Here is a 19,011-nt window from a genome sequence, read left to right as displayed (position 1 = left end):
AATCTAATTAAAGGTTTTAAAAAGGTTAGTGAGACGAAAACTGATTTCATATAAGGAAAAAGTTGCAAGACATGTATAAGAACATCTGTATTATAACTCAAAAACTTTTATTGAGGACTACATATAAAGGCATGTGATAGGTCCTAGAGATAAAAATATGGATAAGACAGCTTATAAGCTTACCAATGATATGATTAAAAAATAATACCATAATGATAACACAAGTATCCATTAGATACAATACATAACTAATCTCTTAAGATACTCCCCAATAAATCATACCTTCCATTACTTCACTCTTAGATTGTCTCATAATGAATCTGCATAAGCATAGCATGGCTCCCTTTAATCAATGGAATGTGGCTCTGTGACAGTTTGGGGCCTACAATTCAAGGATATCTAGAAGCTCCTGATTTGTGTTCTTGGGAATCATCAGCCAAGAAATCAAGCTACCCTGTTGAAGAGACCAGCTGGAAAAGGCTCCTAGAGAGGATCTGAGATTATAAGGAAAGGGGAAAAGGCTCAGTCATTCCAGAATCTGAGTCATACCTTCAGGCAACCAGGTCCTGTTGCTAGCTGGTACAAATACATGAGACCATAAAGAGATGCCAAACAAACCACCCAGGTATCCCAGTCAACCCACATTACTGTGAAGATAATAAAACCGTTGTTTAAGACACTAGGCATTGGAGTGATTTAATCCACAATAACATAAACCAAAACATGGCATAAGAGATTAGATGAGCTAGTGCATGATTCTGCCTCTGGGTAGAAGAACTGATTCAAAATTAAAAAAAAAAAAAAAAAAAAAGGAAACCTTGAAGATTATCTGTAGTAATTAAAAGTGGAGATTTAAGCAAAAGACTGCAAAGTAGGAAGAAGCCCTTTTCTAAGGCAGGCATTAAAGCAAGAAAAAGGCCACCAGGAATCAGGATTGAGTAGATGGGGTTGGAGACAGAGAACAAACCACAAAGGTTTTGAGTACCTGCTAAAGTGTTTAAACTTCACCCTACGGGCAGAAATAATCACTGAAATATTCAGAGGAACCATAACATTTATTTGCAAATTAGAAAGATAATTGTTAATAGTATGAATGGAGAGAGTTAAGTCTTGAAAAGGATGAGAAGTCTGTACAACAAAATGGAACCAAACTACAACTGGGAGTCAGGCCCACAAGTCACTTCCCAGATGACCCACAGAATCAGAAATAAGAATAAATTAGTTTTTTTAAGCACCCAAGTTTTGGGATTCTTTATAACATGATTATGGCAAAAGCTGACCAATTCAGGAGATAATACTAAGCAAGACTGTCTCAAAAGACCGGTCTGAAACATGAGTCCACGTAAGGCACATAGGAATGTAAATGAGTAAGGACTTATTAACAAAGATATTTTTATTAAAGACAGGTCCATCTGCATAGAAACCAGACATCCCTTTGTGAAGGTCCAGTTGAAACTTAAAAGTCTGGAGCTATGCCATGAATTAATGGGAGAAAAGAAGCTTCTGCTAAGGATACCATCCTAAGGAAGTTACCCCCTTCTAGTCATCCCTCCATTTCGCTGCTCCCCTTTGCAACAAAATGACAGGATCAATTATATTAGCTGTAATCTCCCATTTTCTCCCCAACCTACTTTATTCAGCCAAAAACACTCCACAGGGTTATTCACAGTTACCCTCTCATCGAAACTAATAATCAGGGCTGGGGTTGTGGCTCAGTGGTAGAGCACTCACCTGGCACATGTGAGGCACTGAGTTCGATCCTCAGTACCACATACATATAGATAAATAAAGGTATCTGTCCATCTGCAACTAAAATACATATATATATATATATAAATAAAAAACTAATAATCAATTTAATGTCATTTTACCCAACTCACAACAATATTTTACATAGCTGGCCACTTAGCATAGTTGACCTAGTTTTCTACTCCCTCTTTCTTAAACATTATCTTCAACTTGACCTTCAGGATTCCACTAACAAGCTGCCTATTTCATTTTATACTCCTTTTCTGCGGTTACATCTCCACACACACTGGAAGATACCAGTGTTCATTCTTGTATCTCTCTTCACAATCTATATCCGTTCCCTATGTAATCTCATTTGGTCCAATCATTTAAACACCATTCATTCTTAACTTTCAAATTTATGTTCACTGAGAAGCTCTTCCCTTAACTCCATATTCATATTTGTCTATTCTACATTCCTACTTGGATGTCTTGGAAGTCCTCTTGGTTCTCTCTTTAAACTATATTCGGAATTTGATCACTTATCACAACCATTGCTACCTATCCTGTATAACTTGCCACCTTCTCTTGATGGACTACTGTAAAAACCTTTTAATTCACCCCACTGCTTCTTATTTTACTCCCCCTATGGTCTAATCTCCAAATCATTGTAAAAATGAGTTTTAAAACATGTAAATCAGATCACACCACACCCCTAGTCAAATCCTTCCACATTTCATCACGCATAGATGAAACTAAAAGCCCTGCGTGATCCTGTCATTTTTTTTTTTTTTTTTAAAGTTTGTCTTCTATTACTTCCCTCTCATTCTGCTCGAATCACACTGGTTTACTCTTGCAGTTCATCCAACAGGAGAAACTCAGGACCTAAAACATTCTTTATCTTGCTTAGATGCTTAGAATACTTCTTCCCTCATGGCTTGATCATATTACTTCAAAACATTCATCAGTATTTGACATATTATATCCTAGTTTCCCTGTACTAGATTACAAGCTTCATGATGGTATTCTTTACTGCTATATCCCAAAACCAAAAACGGTGGGTGACTGGCACACGGAGGCATATAGCAATGGTCAAATGAACAAAGAATATCATTTAAAAGCAGAGAGTTCAAAGTGAGCTGCTTTTTAAATGGCTTCAAACCTAAGTTTATAAGTCTTCAATGTTAACTAATTAAAATTATAAAAGCAATAAAAATTTGCCCAGCTACCCTGCTTTTACAATTCAAGTACTAGTAGAGGTAGTACTTGCTGTATTAGGTAAATACAGCATCTATGCTTCAGTCAGCCAAGAACTAAGTTTAAAAATCGGCCTAGGTTCAATTTCCAGCACAGAAAACCAAAGCAAACAAAACAACAAGAAAAAACAGTCTAGGTATCAATTTCAGAATAGAACAATGACTGGAAACTAAAGGATGAAAACACCAAAAATAGAAACTGAGAAATGAACTGCATTGTGCTATATTTACGAGGACTATAAAAGCAACTTATTTCCAATGATGGGATAGGACTGATTAGCACCTTCAATAAAAATATGAACATACATTTTTTACTCTACATTCTGTCCTAGCAATCTCAACACTTTTTTTTTTTTTTTGGGGGGGGGGGTACTGGGGATCGAACCCAGGGCCTTGTGCTTACAAGACAAGCACTCTATTGACTGAGCTATCTCCCCAGCCCCTCAACACTTTTCTAAGAAAAGGGTAACTAATGATATTTTTAGATTGATAGTTCTCAAATTCAGTCACTTAGGGAGAATATTAAAAATGTTCTCAAGGTCTCATCTCCAAAATTAATACTGTAAGGAGAGGAAATAATCTCCAATTTAATAATAAGTCCTACATATTACAATGCAGGTAGCCCACAGATAATTTTGAAAAACACTTCTAATCCAGAAAATTGAATGGTCAATTTCAAACCAAAATGACCTAGATCTTGCTGCTGAATTGTGCCGCCCAATAAATACAACTGAATATTGAAGAAAATATGGTAAACAAAAAGAAAGAAGGGGAAAAATACCATCATCTTGGTGTTTCCATTTATCCTTGTCTTTAGGTATATTTGCCTGTTTTTTTTTTACAGTTGTAATTACATTGCACAAAATTCCCAAATGCTATTTAACATAAACATTTGTCGTATTATTACCTGGTTTTTACAAGTGTCAAATTTAGTGACTGCATCATATTCCATTGAGTGGAATATAATGTTTACCAAACCTCTCCCTACCGTTGACTTCTTCCTCATTATTATAAATAACACTACTGGGCTGGGGCTCTAGTTTGGTGGTAGCAAGCAAGTGTGAGGCACTGGGTTCGATCCTAAGCACCACATAAAAACAAATAAAATAAAGGTATCATGTCCATTTACAACAAAAAATATCTAAAAACATAACACTACTATAAAGGTTTTGTACAGAATTTTAAAAATACTTTGATGCCTCCTGAGTATGGAAAGAAAATCTAGCGCCAAACTGTTTTACAAAAGGATTTTTACCCCATCTTTGTCAGAAAGTGCTCATCAGAAATTATCTTTAAAAAAAAAAAAAAAAAAAAAAAGAAAGGAAAAAGTATCTCATAGTTTTAAATTGCACTTCCTTATTCACTGAGGTTAAACTTTTTTTTTAATAAGTTGTACTTGTCTTTTCTAATTAAAAATCCTTTCAGTCATTTAATAGGACTTATAGCATTCATTTCTGATTGTTTGAACTTTATTTTCTATTTCCTATTGATATTCCCGATTGGTGAGCCTTTGTGGACTCTATTCTGTTCTAATGACCTGTATGTTTCTGATTCAGTATGGCTCAAGATTCTGCTACTTTAAAAACAACACATTCTACTCAGGCAGCCAAAAACCTCTTCGTATAATGAAACACACATGGTCTTCTGTGTGAGTTGGCTCCATTACCTTGGACTAGTTACTTGACTTTTCTGGGCCTCAATCTTGTTTGTAAAATTGGGGAAAATACCTACACCTACCTAACAGAACTGTTGTGATAAAAGCTAATTAATGCCGAACCATTATTCCCTTCCACTAAACAAATCAATCATATGCGACTCTACTATCCTCAAATATTAAAAGGAAGCAAATATATACCAAGGGCGAAATTCGTTTTTGAGCAAACGTGACCTCTTGTGCAGAAACACACGGCAAGTAAACACATGTATTTGTTTCGATTATTCACTTTCCTTAGACTTGACGACTAATACGTTAAGCAATAACTTTTTAAAAAGCGAACATGGGGCTGGGATTGTGGCTCAGTGGTACTGTATAAGGCACTGAGTTCGATCCTCAGCAGCACATAAAAGTAAATAAATAAAACAAAGGTATTGTGTCCATCTGCAACTAAAAAATATTTTTTAAAAAGTGAACAAAAATATAAATCTTGCCAGTAAGCAATAAGAACAACCTCACCATCCTCTACTCTGACCATCCTCTACTACTCCCAACTTAGGTCAACTGGAATGCGCCGACGCCTTCAACGGTAGGACGCACGCTGGTGGAAACAGACACCCACATCTACTCCCACAACCGGCAGATGCCGCCCGGCTTGCGGTATGACTCCGACCTCCGGGGCACAGCAGCTGGGGTGCAGCCCGCCCGTCGCCTCTGCCACTCACCTAAGCAACGCCAGGAAGGCAGCAGGTTCCACGTCCGGCAGCTCGATCTCGGCCGACGTGGTAGCCATGCCGCCGTTGAACATGGCGTCGAAGACTGCACTGCCGGCCGCCAGCACGAATCGGTGTGCGGGAATGCGCTGCGGGCCCCCGGCGGCGGCTGCGCCGCGGCCCTTGCCGAGTACGAAGCGCACGTCGCTCAGCAGCTCCGAGTTGAAGAGGAAGGCGAAGCGCTCCTTTAGCGACGCCTTGGTCGCCTGCCAGTTGTATAGCGGCTCCCGCTGCAGAGGAAGCAGGGGCCCTAGGGGCGGCGGCGGCGAGGCGCCCGGCTCCGCCTCGGCGCCCGGGACCTGGTCTCCTGCTGCGGCCGGCCCCATCGCGGCCATCCTGCTCTGCGCAGCTCCGAGCTAAGCGGAGAGCTCCCGCTGCGCCGCCGCCATCGTCCAGCCGCCCTAGGCCGGCACCGCCCCCTGCCTTCCGGAGAGGCGCTTCCGGCTCAGGCGCCCCTACCCCCACCCCGCGGCGCGCGGCCCTCCCCTGCAGCAGGCGCGTTCCCGCTGCCGGAGAGACCCAGGCGCGCCGTCGCCCGAGCTGGTGCTAGCGGCAACTGCGACTGTCTGCGGTAGGACCAGACTCTAAGCGCACTCTAGCCCCGCGCTCGCGGAGGTGGAGCTTCTGTGGGCGGTTGCGATCAGGCCCAAGCCCACCAGCGTGGCCTCCTCCTGCGTCCTGCGAAATCAACAGGTGGAAGAATCTGTGCTGAGGACAGGTCCCCAGGCCTTTCCCTCGGAGAATTTTTCTCCTGGAAGCGGAGGGGGACTAGGACATCGCCAAGGGAGCATGTGAGGAGGGGACATGATGACTCCTCACAGTCATGGCCTGGTCACCACTGCAGATGACTGCCACTCCTGTGGAAAACCCAGAAGCAGAGCTGGAGGCTTGGAACCCCAGTGACTTCTCCCGTGGTTTGCAGGCCTTTTCCCCTTCTGGGCTCTTCTGGTCTGTACTCCCCAGCGTGAGAATCATTTCCTCTAACTTCCATCCCTGTAGCTGAAGACCCTCCTGCTAAAAATCCTCTTCTAGCACTTGTTTTCAGACTGTACCTAAGCCTGACCTGAAGATCAATGGAGGGCAGATATTTGAGTCCTATGTAATTAATAAGTAATCCATGATATTTGATATTTGATATTTGGAGACTGAGTTTCACCCAAATCCTGTCAGTGTTTTCAGCATCCATTGATGACTCAAAAACCAGTTTTCAACCATAATATAGCAACTTATATATTACTCTTACACCAAAAACAACCATAGCCAGGCTTGGTGGTGCATGCCTGTAATCTCAGCAATTTGGGAGGCTGAGGCAGACGGATTGCAAGTTCAAGGCCAACCTCAGCAATTTAAAAAGGCCCTAAGCAACTTAATGAGACCCTGTCTCAAAATTTCAAATTTAAAAAAAAAAGGGGCTGGAGATGTGGCTTAATGGTAAAGTACCCTTGGTTCAATCCCTAATACCAAACAAAACAAAACAGCAAGAAGTTAGAAAAAAATAGAGAGCTGGACACAGTGGCACATATCTGTAATCCCAGCTACTCAGGAGGCTGAGGCAGGAGGATTGGAAGTCAGCCTTGGCAACTTAGTGAGACCCTGTCTCAAAATTAAAAAAATAAAAAATAAAAAGGACTGGGTATGCAGCTCAGTGGTGAAGTGCCCCTGGGTTCAATTCGTAGTACTCTACAACTGCAGAAAGAAGGAAGAGGAAGTGGAGGAAGAAAAAAATATATAAACAACTGTTTGAAGGCACTGTTAAAGAAAAAAATTAATACTTGTTAAAATAGTAAGACTTCAAGACGTTGCAATGGGGAGAAAGAACCCGGCTCAGTTCTGAATATAGCAAACACAAATACAAATACAGCTGGGGATTTATATACAAAAAATGAAGTGAGGGGGTCAGTGGAGGAAAATTACTTAGGGAATGTAAGAGGGATGGGGACATTCTTGCTAAACTGAGTTAGCAGGATTCTTGCTAAGATTGGGTTGGGCAAACCAAAGAGGACAGGGACCAAGGTCAAAGCCTAGTTGAGAAGAAGGTTCAGAATGTGATGGGCTGACAGATCTGGTTCCATGGGAATGTTATAGGCCAGACAGACTCCATTTGCTCTGAGATTCCATGTTATGTAGGAAATGAACTTCTCCCATGGGAACACCCCACCTCTGTACCAGTTAATGATTGCTTAGCTTCTCCCATGGGAACACCCCACCTCTGTCCCCATCATCAGTTTCTTAGTGTGACATGTTTAGCAACACAAAATGACAATTCTTATGTAATAAAAAATTACTCTCTTTTGATTCCTATTGCTCCTAAACAGTGTACCATGTGAATGGTAGTTGTGTGGATATTAGTAACTATTCTTTAGTTTGTACCTAGGTAAGGGTCATTTTGACCCACTTCCCCCTCTGTTGATGATCTCATGGTGTTAGTTTGTAATTTTGAATCATAGCAACAGATACTTATGATTGATGTGATTTTTGGTATAAGAACCCCTACAACCCTATGGTCGGGGCTGTTCTCCCAATAGCCATAGTTTGGGGTACTGTGTGAGACAGCCAGCCAGCTTAATAAAGACTCTGAAATTTGGACTTCTCAGTGGTGATTGGTCTGTTCTTAAGTTGCACCCCATAACAAGAAGAGCCTGACTAAAGTTTGGTCAAGGGGAATGTATGTCCCATTATAGAATAATGAATACAGGTGAGACTTGAGGGAGTAGGATACCTCACAGAAGGAAAGTATGAGAGATTTCTTTCTCTGAGGGCATCTTCTAATTTTTTGCTTACTTCCCAAGCAGAAAGGACTAAGGAGACACAGGATGAGGTTGCCAAAATAGCTGAGGAAAAAAGTACTGGAAAGGAAGGAACTGCAGAGAAGTAAACCTAAAAATCTGTAGATAAATTCACTCCATGCTACTGGACATCTTCTCTATACTGTACACATACAGAGAGAAGCCACAGTAGCTAAGAGACTAAAAGGTAAGTAAGCCTTTGGATGTGCTGCACTAACAGAGGCTATAGAGTTCAAACTCCAGGAAGATGGAGGAGCCTTGGTAAATACAAAGAACTTTTGACTGAAACACCATAGGCATGCCCTAGAAGGGTTATATACTAGTTGTAAGAACAAAATGAAAAATGAAATAGCTTAAAACCAGTCCTTGACAGGTTTAAGGTGATCTGTTTAAAGAGAAATATATCATCCAGACTCTACTTTTTTTCCTCCAGCACTGGGGATTGAACCCAGGGGCCCTCTACCAATGATCTACATCCCCAGCCGTTTTTTTTGCGGTACTGGGGATCGAACTCAGGGCCTTGTGCTTGCAAGGCAAGCACTCTACCAGCTGAGATACCTCCCCTGCCCCCCAGCCCTTTTTTATTTTCTTGTTTTTATTTTGAGACAGGCAAAAGTTAAGTCGCAGAGGCTGGCCTCAAACTTGTAATCTTCCTGCTTCAGCCTCCCCAGGTGCCAGGATTACAAGTATGTGCCACCATGCCCAACCAGAGACTCCACATTTTTTCTTCTATAGTGTTGTCAGGAAAAAATTAAAAATATGAGTCATGCTGGAAATGAGAGGAAGGGAGAAAAAGAACAATAGAATTTGTTCTGAATGATTCAGATGATCAGATTTATCAAATAAAGACTTTTTGTACATTTAAAATTTATATAGAGACTTTCTGTAACTCTTAACTTTGTCCTTTAATTTTTTTTTTAATAATGTCTGTCTCAATCTACCATCCTTCCCATTCGCACCCCAGGTAAAAACTTTAAAATAACTATGATTCATATGATAAGGAACACAGGAGGATTGTTAGAAATAGTGGGATACTACAAGAGATCAGACATGTACTCAAAAGTTACTTGGTAAGGCAAATTTTACTTCTGCAGAATGGTGTGCTACCAAAAATTTGGCAAGCAAGCATACTGGGCAGGAAGTCCACCCAGGTTTTTATCCCTGATGCAGCACTGACCCTTGATCTGATAGGAGCAGCTAGGAGTTACAGTACTCCTGATTGACAAATTTAAAATTGGAGAGGGCAAGGAAAAGGGCTATGATTGGATCACCATTACATTATAGGTGTTATCACGGGAAGAGTGAGTTCAAAGGGAAATATTACAGCAAACACATTTTTGTTATATATTAGGAAACTCAAACTACAGGTTTAACTTTGACAGAAAATAGACTATTAATCTTACAAGATGAAGAATTTTACCAAAGAACTAGAATCTGTGAAAAATGTTCAGATGAAGATTTTTGACTTGAAAAGTACTGTAACAGATTAATAAACAAATAGCAAATTAGACACAGCAGAACAGAGTATTACTATAGGAAGACTGGTCAGTATAAGGTGTCCAAATTGAAAAACAAGGAGAAAAAGAAAGATAGAAAATACAGAAAAGAACATATGTCTGTTAATTATGAGACAAAATGAAAAGAACTAATACAGGTATAATGGAGTCATAGAAGGAGAATAGGGAATGAGACAGAACAGTCTTTGAAGAAATACTTGTTAGACATATTCTAAAACTGATGAAATACATCAAATTACAAATTCAAGGAGTTCTACAAGTCCTAAGCCCAAATAAGTGAAAAGAAAATAAAAATCTGCCAACCTAGAATTCAGTAAAATACCCTTCAAAAGTGAGATCGAGACTCAGTAGTAGAGCATTTACCTAGCATGTGTGGAGCCCTGGGTTCAATCCCCCACATTGCAGAAAAAGAAAAAAAAATTAAACATCAGGAGACCAAAACTAGACAATACATTACAAGAGAAAAAAACTACAGATCAATACCCTGGTGAATATAGATGCAAAAATCCTGAACAAAATACTAGGAAACCTTATACTAACATACCAAAAGTATTAGACACAATGATCAAGAGGGATTAATCCTAAAAATAGGAAGATACATCATATTTCTGGGTCAGAAGACTTCATAAGATTGAGTTGGCAATCTCTCCAAATTGATCTGCAGATTCTACACAGTCCTTATCAAAATCTTAGTCAGTCTTTTGCAGAAACTGATAAACTGATCATAAAATTCACATGGAAATGTAAAGGACCCCAAATACCAAAAATAATATTGAAAAAGAAGAAAGAAGTTGGAAGATTTATTCATACATTCTAATTTCAAAATTTACTACAAAGCCATAGTAATTAAGACAGTAGGTCTTGATAGAGTGTTAACAAGCTTTCACTACCCCATATGAGGGAGCAAATCTATTCACCTTGTGGCAGGAATGAAAGAGAAAGAGTAAAAGATCAGGGCCTCATAATTCCCTTTGAGGAAATATCCTGAATGACCTAAAACCGTTCATTAAGCCCCATCTACTAAAGGTTCCACCACTTCCTGTTTGCACCACAGACCTTTAACACATGGACCATTGGGGGACATTCCAGTTCCAAAATATAGCAGGTAGATAAATAATTCAATACAATTGAGAGCGCTAAAATAAATTCAAAAATCTATAGTCAGTTTATTTTCAACAAAGTTACCAAGACCATTCAATGGGGGAAGAATAGTCTTTTCAACAAATGGTGCTAGGTCCACTGAATAGCAGTATGTAAAAGCATGAAGGTAGTCCTCTATCTCATCTCATATACAAAAATGTGCTCAAAATGGATCATAGTGTTAAATGTAGGTGCTAAAACTACTAAATGCACACACACACATCTAAATATGATTTTTTAAAAAATAAAAATGATATCATAGTATACATTTTTCTGAAACTTGCTTTTTCCCACTTAATATGTTGTGGAAATTCTTCTATGCCAAGCAGTTTTGGTGTGGAATGCTTCCAGAGTATTCAAAGAGTAGACTCTAAAAAATCTGTTGCAAGCTTAGGTGATGAACTTCCAAATTCATATTCTGATGCTAACTCTAATATCAAAACCTGACCAAGATAGTTGACAGAAAGTAAACTATCAGCTAATCTTGCATATGAATATAATATGAAAATATCAAAATAACAGAGAGCCAAATTTAGTTCTAATTAAAAATACAATTAACCACAATTAAGTACAATTTATTCAAGTGATTCACAGTAGTTCAGTGCAAAAGAAATGGCAATGGCAATTATCTCAAATATAGACATCTTGACTCAATTATCAAAAAGATATCTCCATAAATTCTTTGACACAATAGTTTCCTTCTTAAGCATGTAGTCTATTCAAATATATTCATGTATTTGTGAAAATGACTAAGTACATGGATATCATTGCATTTTATTTTATTTACTTGTGATAATAAAATATTGGAATATCCATTAGGAGAGAACTGGTTAAATTGTGGTATATTCACTTAGTAGAACACTATTTGGCCCAATAAAAGAATGAGGCAGTATTGTATGTACTGGTACGGATAACTCCTTAAGATGTGTTGTTTAGTGAAAAAGGCAGATTAAAGAAAACCAAATTAACAGTACCACAAAAAATTAAAATGAACTGTAAAGCTGAAATAATACAAAATATAATAGGGTATTATAGTTTATAGACTGTTTAGTTTCAGCACTTCCTAACTATATGACAAGGTATTAACCAACATTGCCTTGCCCTTTATTTAATTTTCTCATCTGAAAAGTTAGTATTTTATAATAATAATAATAATAACTATATCCAGATTTTATGGGTCTGACGCTTACACAATGGGGTGGGGAGACTATCAAGAAAAAGAATGTGGGGCTGAGTATGTAACTCAGAGGTAGAGTGCTTGCTTAGCAAATGGTAAGGTTCTGGGTTCAATCCCCAGTACCACAAAAACAGGGAGAAAAAAGAAAAGAGAAGAGAAAGAATGCAAAATTAGATAGAAAATTGAGGCATATGGGTTTTCATTGCACAATTCTTTTAGACTTTTCTGAATATTTGAAATGATTAGAAAAATTAGGAGATTATTTATAATTAGAAAACATCATAACAAATCACACCTTTTTCCAAAGTTGAAAAATAACACAGCACAAAATCAGAAAACAAAATCTATTTTTATTAAGTTACTGCCTAGAAGTATTAATTATCTTTTCATAGATAAACAATTTTGGAATGTTTTCTAGTGAAAGAATAGAAGAATTACTTACGTTTTCTCTATCATGATTAAAAAAATTACTATTTATTGTTTAGAGAAGTCTCTTCAGCTTCAGAACTTGATACTTATAATATTCTATTTTGTATGATTCCTGTCACAAAAGGGTGTGGATATCTATAATTATAAACAATTAATTATCAAGAATATTCCTGACAGTAGAATACTTCTTTTTGACCAAGTGTTAATGAGAACTAAATTTTCTGCTTATAAGTTTACACTGATGAATTGGAAGAATTTTCCACTCTGGTGCAATATATTTTTAACCTTGCTTTTCTCTACCACTCTCATACTCTGGGGGTGGGTCCCAGAAGATCATTTATATTATAATAAGAGTTCTGGCCCTGTATCTTCCTGTCAGGATACTATCTAAATTGACATGGTAGGTAATAGGCCATAATAATGACGCAGAAAAATTGTTATGGGAGACTTGTCAGAAACAGCAGTCTTGACCAACTGATGTTAAAATATCTTCTTTTACAAATTTTATAAAACATAACATTGTGTGAAGGTATGGTTAGGGCCCCTCTCAGAAACTTTGAAGTCTGTGCAAGTAAAAGGCCTTGAGTTTTAACTTCATTAGTTTCAACGTAAATCTGCCTCTGCCTAGAGTTGATGTGAGAACTAATTGAAGTAATATATAGAAAGCATTTAGAACAACCTGGCAACACAGCATCACATGCTCAGCAAATGTCATCTATTATGTATTACTAATATAGAAACAGATAGATAATCTAGGAAATCCAGAAACAGATCCCATTGTAGATAGATAGAGATAGGTACTGATAAATAAGTTGAAGATAACATTTCATAGTAATGGGGGAAATATGCAATTCTTCAGTAAAGGTACTGGTATAAAAATATTTTACTTACTAGCGTTAGATTATATTTCACTCCCTATATGCCTGAAAGAATACAGGTATGTATTTTAAAAATAATGAACAAATAACAACAATAAAAGAAACTTATGAGAACTAAAATGTGATTCAAGTGAAAATGATCTGGTTTTTTTTTTTTTTTTTTTTTTTTGGGTGCTGGGGATCGAACCCAGGGCCTTGCGCTTGTAAGGCAAGCACTCTACCGACTGAGCTATCTCCCTAGCCCCATGATCTGGTTTTGAGGTAGGAAATGCTTTTTTAAATGCTACACCAAAGACTAGCATATTAAATAAAAATAGTGGCAGATTTGACTACATAAAACTGTTAAACCTCTGTCCCTAACAACTAATAATAACAAAATTAAAAATAAAATAGACAAATGGGAAGAATATTAAGAATATTTGCATGATTTATGACAAAGACATGGTATCTGTAATACATTAGAAGCCTTTGCAAATCAATAAGACAAATAAGACAGATATCCCAAAATATCCTGCCCTGCCCACTCTCAGAAACTTTGCAAGTAAAAGGTCCACCCACCGGCTTATTTTTCCATACCACGAATTGAAAACATGACCTTGCACATACTTTACCACTGAGATACATTGCCAGCCCTTTTTTATTTTATTTTGAGACAGGGTCTGGCTAAGTTTACTATCCTTCGGCCTGTCTCTGGAGCACTCTGTAATAGGTGTGTTGCCATCCAGATCCACCCCCTTTTTAATGGACAAAGGATACAAACAGAATGCACAGAAGTATTTCTGAAAATCAATTCAGAAATGCGTGTTCACAGTTTAAAACCTAATGTATCTCTTAGTTAAGCAATTCTGCCTGATAATTTATCCTAAAGAAATAAGAACTGGGTGTAGAGTTTAAAACAGTAAGGGCCAGATGCCATAGCAAAACCTATAATCCCAGCAACTCGGGAGGCTGAAACAGGAGGATGTCAAAGTCAGCCTCAGCAACACAGTAAAGCCCAAAGCAACTTAACCAAGACCCTGTCTCAAAATAATTTTTAAAAATGTTGGACTGGGGATATAGCTCAGGTGGTAGAGAGCCTGCCTCACATGTACAGGCCCTAGGTTCAATCCCCAGCACCACAAAAAAAAAAAAAAAAAAAAAAAAAAAAAGTTTATAAAGTTTATAAAGGGGCTGGGAATGTAGCTGAATGCTAAAGTGCCCTGATTAAAACCCCAGTCCCTCCCAAAAGGGAAATAACTTAGACATAGCATTGATTAAATTATGTTATAATCACTCATATGATGGAGGGCTAGGGCTTAGTGGTAAAGCACTTGCCTAGCATGCAGAAGTTCCCTGGGTTTGATCCCAAACATTATAAAAATAATAATAATAATATTATAATGGAGCAATAATCATCTATTGAAAGGAGATTTATTTACATGACAAAATGTTCTCAACCCATAATGCTCAATGAAAAGAGCAGTCTACCAAAAAGGATGTACAGCATATCATTTTGTCCTGGGGACTCAGAGTTTACCATTTTGTATTAAAGACCTGTGACTTTCCGTACATATATAACTGAAAGAATATAACTACTGTTATTATTATTATTATGTACATATATATATGTATCTGAGGAGTCCACAAAAAATTTGAATTACCTACCTGGTAAGCTCTAGCAGGGACACTAGGCATGTCTATGCCATAAGATGCAATTTATTTCTTTGACCTTCTCTGAAATGCTTTTAGGTATCACTTTTCTTTTGACTAAAAGCAGTTTAATTCAATTCAGAACTCACTGCAATGTACTAGAGGTGAGACTACAAAGATGGTTAGAATATAGTACTTGCACTGAAGAAGCTTATAGTTCAGCAGGAGAGGGAAGCCTATTGAGGCCTGCTCAGCTAGAAATAAAATTTGTTTTGCTATCTGCTGGATTTCTTTAAAAAAATACAGCAATTTTCCATACCCTAGACTAAATTCAGCTTTCTTATTGAGCTCTTCTTTCTGTGCTTGTCATTGCTTCCTGGAATCCAGCCTAGGAAAGTAATATATGTCACCATGTGTGCTAGTTTATAATTAGAACAAATGTGAGGACTTATAAGAAAAAGATCTATTGGCAAAAAAAAAAAAAAAATTAGTAAAACTCTAGAAAAGGAAGTTAGGAGAAAGGAGGAAGAGAATATCTATTTCGAAAAATAATTTAGTGCCAAAAAAGAGAAGACATTTCAAAAGCAATTTTTAAGCCCTTATGATTTTTATATTTCAGGGAGTGCCTCAAAATATAGCTGCTATTGGATTACCCTCTCTTTGAAAGGATGAGTATCGTAGGTATAAATAGAAGCTAAGGTCAAGAAGCTAAAGGCAGAAAACGAGTCACTTGTCCTGCAGAGACAGATAAGCTTGTGAAATAATACCCTCTACTCTTAAGGCTGCACTTATGCCTGTGACCCCAGTTGTAGCTCTGGAGAAGAAGGGAGAGGTAAAAGTGACAAGGGCCCAAGATTGCTCTTCCTTATAGATTTTAAACCAGTCCTAGCCTCCACCAAACTTCACCGTGATAACAGAGGAGTCTTACTTATAAGATCTTTGAGCCCATAGGGTCATTTTCTCCCACACTTCACTGTTTTCTGACAAGTAACACTTTGACCTAAGTCCTGAAAATCCACATTCCTCCATCTCCAGGTCAAGAGTTCTGAGAAGTCTTTCCCAGAGGCATAGCCCTGGGAATTAAAAACTCCCTGCCTCCACTACACTGACCTTCCCCATCTTGCATTCTGTTTCAGTGCTCAAAACTGAGCTGCTCCATTTCCTCTTTTACCTTCCTTTCAGTTTTCACATCCCCTCAGGCCACAGTCAGTTTCCCTGAAAACCTCTCAGCCACTCCTGCCTGGACCATCCCCTGGACCATACCTGGATGCTCAGTTAGTCGAGTGCTTCTTTGTCCTTATCCGAGGGAGTCTCTTCTCTTCAGTAACTCCCATCATTAGATAGTCAGAAGTTTCTTCAAGAAGAGGAGAAAGGACTTCTTAGTTGACCATGTCCAGTGGAATTCTCTCAGCGCATTAGCTCTTCTGAAATGTGTCTCATTTTCCTGTTAGAATCTCTCTTCTGGCTCACCTAGGAGCCACTCTTCTGGGGTTGAATGATAATTTATTTAACAACTAATAAATAATTTTTGTCTGTCACCCATCTAAGTGTTGCAAACAGATTCCTAGAACCTTTTTCCCCATACATTTAACTAGTGGGCAGGAACAGGAGGTTCAGTCTCTCTGTGCCTTTTATTTTTTTGGACGGAGGGAGCAGAAAAATTCCTATCTCATAGGTTCTTTCAGGCAAGAATATTCTATCTGATCCCACTTTCTAGGGATAAATGGAGGAAGCTTCCAAACAGCCTTGGTTTCTTAATCCAAGTATCTTTTTTTTTTTTTTTTTTTTTTTTTTGGCAGTGCTGGGGATTTGAACCCAGGGCCTTATGCTTGCAAGGCAAGCACTCAACCAGCTGAGCTATATCCCCAGCCCTTAACCCAAGTATCTGTTGCACCATCTGGCTCCAAGGCCCTGGTCATGGTTTACCTTTATTTCCTTCCCACTGTTTTTCCTTGCAAACTCCAGATGCTATAAATTATCATGGGATCCCCAAATCTCCAACTTTCTTCTGACTCCATAAGAGTATGCATTCTTTGGGGCCAATGGAACTGAACTAAATGTTAGAATACGTAACTAGATTCAAGTATGTCCAGGGCTTATCTAACAAACAGAAGTGTGGAGGGGAGACAGATTTGTTAATTAAATAGAAATTAATTAGTCAGGACACTCTGAGGACAGTTGATGATTCAGATGCCAGGATGATACCAATAAGCATAATTACTGAAGTATTGAGGTTATTACCTTTGTCTATCACTTTTCTGCTCCTTCATTCTCTTTCCTCCTCCTCCTGCTCCTCTTCTTCCCATTAACTTATTTATTTTTAACAACTTTCTCATTCAAAAATTTCATTTTAATTCACCTTAGTTTCATCCGACAAATTGTAGAGGCAGAATAACACACAGCCCAAGATCACATGCTGTGGAGCCATTTAATTAGGTTTGCATCTTGATTCCACTCCTTATTGGTTGTGTGACTTTTGGCAAGTTGCTTGGCCTCTTAATGCCTTACTTTTCTTATCTGTAAAATACAGATTATGACATCTACTTTATGGTGCTGTTATGAAAATTAAATAAGATAATATCATAAAACCCCTAAATTAGAACAGTGTCTGCCACACAGTAACAACTTTATCAAGGTGTTTGGTTTTTTTTTTTTTTAAATAGAGTATATGACTCAGAGATGTTAAAATGGGAACAAATTTACAGTTAGAATTGATGAACTATTCTACATGCAAAGCATCATCCTTACAGTAGGAGTTAAGGGATTTTTCATGTTTCACTGTATATTTTTAGTTTTGCCATGCAAACAATATAATAATATAATTTGAAGGCAATTAGAAATTTTATTGAGTAAGTTTTCTTGACTTTGCAGACCTAAAAACATCTTGGTGTGACCTTGTTCTATGAATGTCAACTTTCTCAGACAATAGCCCTTTGCTATCAACCTCATTCTATCCGTCTTCTGCCACAAACCTTGTAGATGTTGTCCCATTGCCCCTGGGCTTCAATGGGTCCTGAGAAGAAGTAAGGGCAATTCTGATTTGAATTCTTAAAAGTAATCTGCTCTTCCTGATGGGAAACTGCAAAATATTTGCAATTTGAAAAGACCAAGGTAATCTCTGACTTAACATTTTTTGTTTTGCTTTTGTTTGCTTTTTTTGAGACAGGGTCTCCCTATGTTGCCCAGGCTGGTCTTGGATTCCTGAACTCAAGAGGTCCTCCTGCCTCAGCCTCCTGAATAGCTGGGATTATAGGCATGTGTCACCACTACCAGCTTGTTTATACTTTTTTTTTTTTGGACAAAATTTAAAACTTATTTTAAGTAGGGGATGATTCCCTTTCTTAAAATTAATACAGTCTCTGTTTATAGAATCCCCCCTCAACTTTTTTATAGGGACTGTTGAAAGTTGGGATATCCTGAGACCAAGAGTTCAGAGGCAACACATATTGTATGGGATCTATGTCTTAATGTGGTAAATGTGAAGAAGGCTGGGTTTGGATTCTGGCTTGATTATATTTTGATTATGATTTTATTCATTTCTCTTAACCTGTTTCTTCATTCTTCAAAGACAGTAATGTTCTTATTTTTAGATAATTAAGTAAGTTAAATCATTAATAGAGCTGGGGTGTGGGTCAGTAGCAAAGTGCTTGCCTCGAATATGTGAGGCACTTGGTTGGATTCTCAGCACTGCATATAAATAAAAAATATAAATATAGGTCAATCAACAACTAAAATTTTTTTAAAAATCCCAGTTAATATTGTATTTCACAAAATTTAGGACACCATTATAAGATGTATCAATATTTTATGTACCTGAGTGGTATGGAACAAAAATAGACTTCCAAGTAAACTAATATACAATACTTTTTAAAAGTGACCTAGGATTTTAATTTTATACTTACTGAAAGGATACTTTCAGATTTCTTTGTGTGTACACACATTTTTTTTTTTTTTTTTGCAGTACTGGCAGTTTAACTCAGGGACACTCTACCACTGAGCTATATGACTGGCCTTTTTATTTTTTATATTGAGATAGGATCTTGC

The 19,011-nt window shown here is 37.9% G+C and overlaps 1 protein-coding gene across 1 annotated transcript in view; it reads right to left on the bottom strand.

Annotated features, from left to right (window-relative positions):
• Window positions 1-5,874, bottom strand: part of Btbd1 (BTB domain containing 1) — a 34,102-nt gene extending 28,228 nt beyond the window's left edge. Inside the window, 1 exon segment of the mRNA XM_047541019.1 lies at window positions 5,364-5,874. Coding sequence (XP_047396975.1) covers window positions 5,364-5,746 — 383 coding nt within the window. The 5' untranslated portion in view covers window positions 5,747-5,874.
• Window positions 5,875-19,011: the final 13,137 nt, after the last annotated feature.

Source organism: Sciurus carolinensis, chromosome 2 (assembly GCF_902686445.1).
Source record: "Sciurus carolinensis chromosome 2, mSciCar1.2, whole genome shotgun sequence".
In the NCBI taxonomy this organism is placed as follows: domain Eukaryota; kingdom Metazoa; phylum Chordata; class Mammalia; order Rodentia; family Sciuridae; genus Sciurus; species Sciurus carolinensis.
Note: the sequence above shows the minus strand (reverse complement) of the source record. Positions and strands in the feature narration are given on the sequence as shown.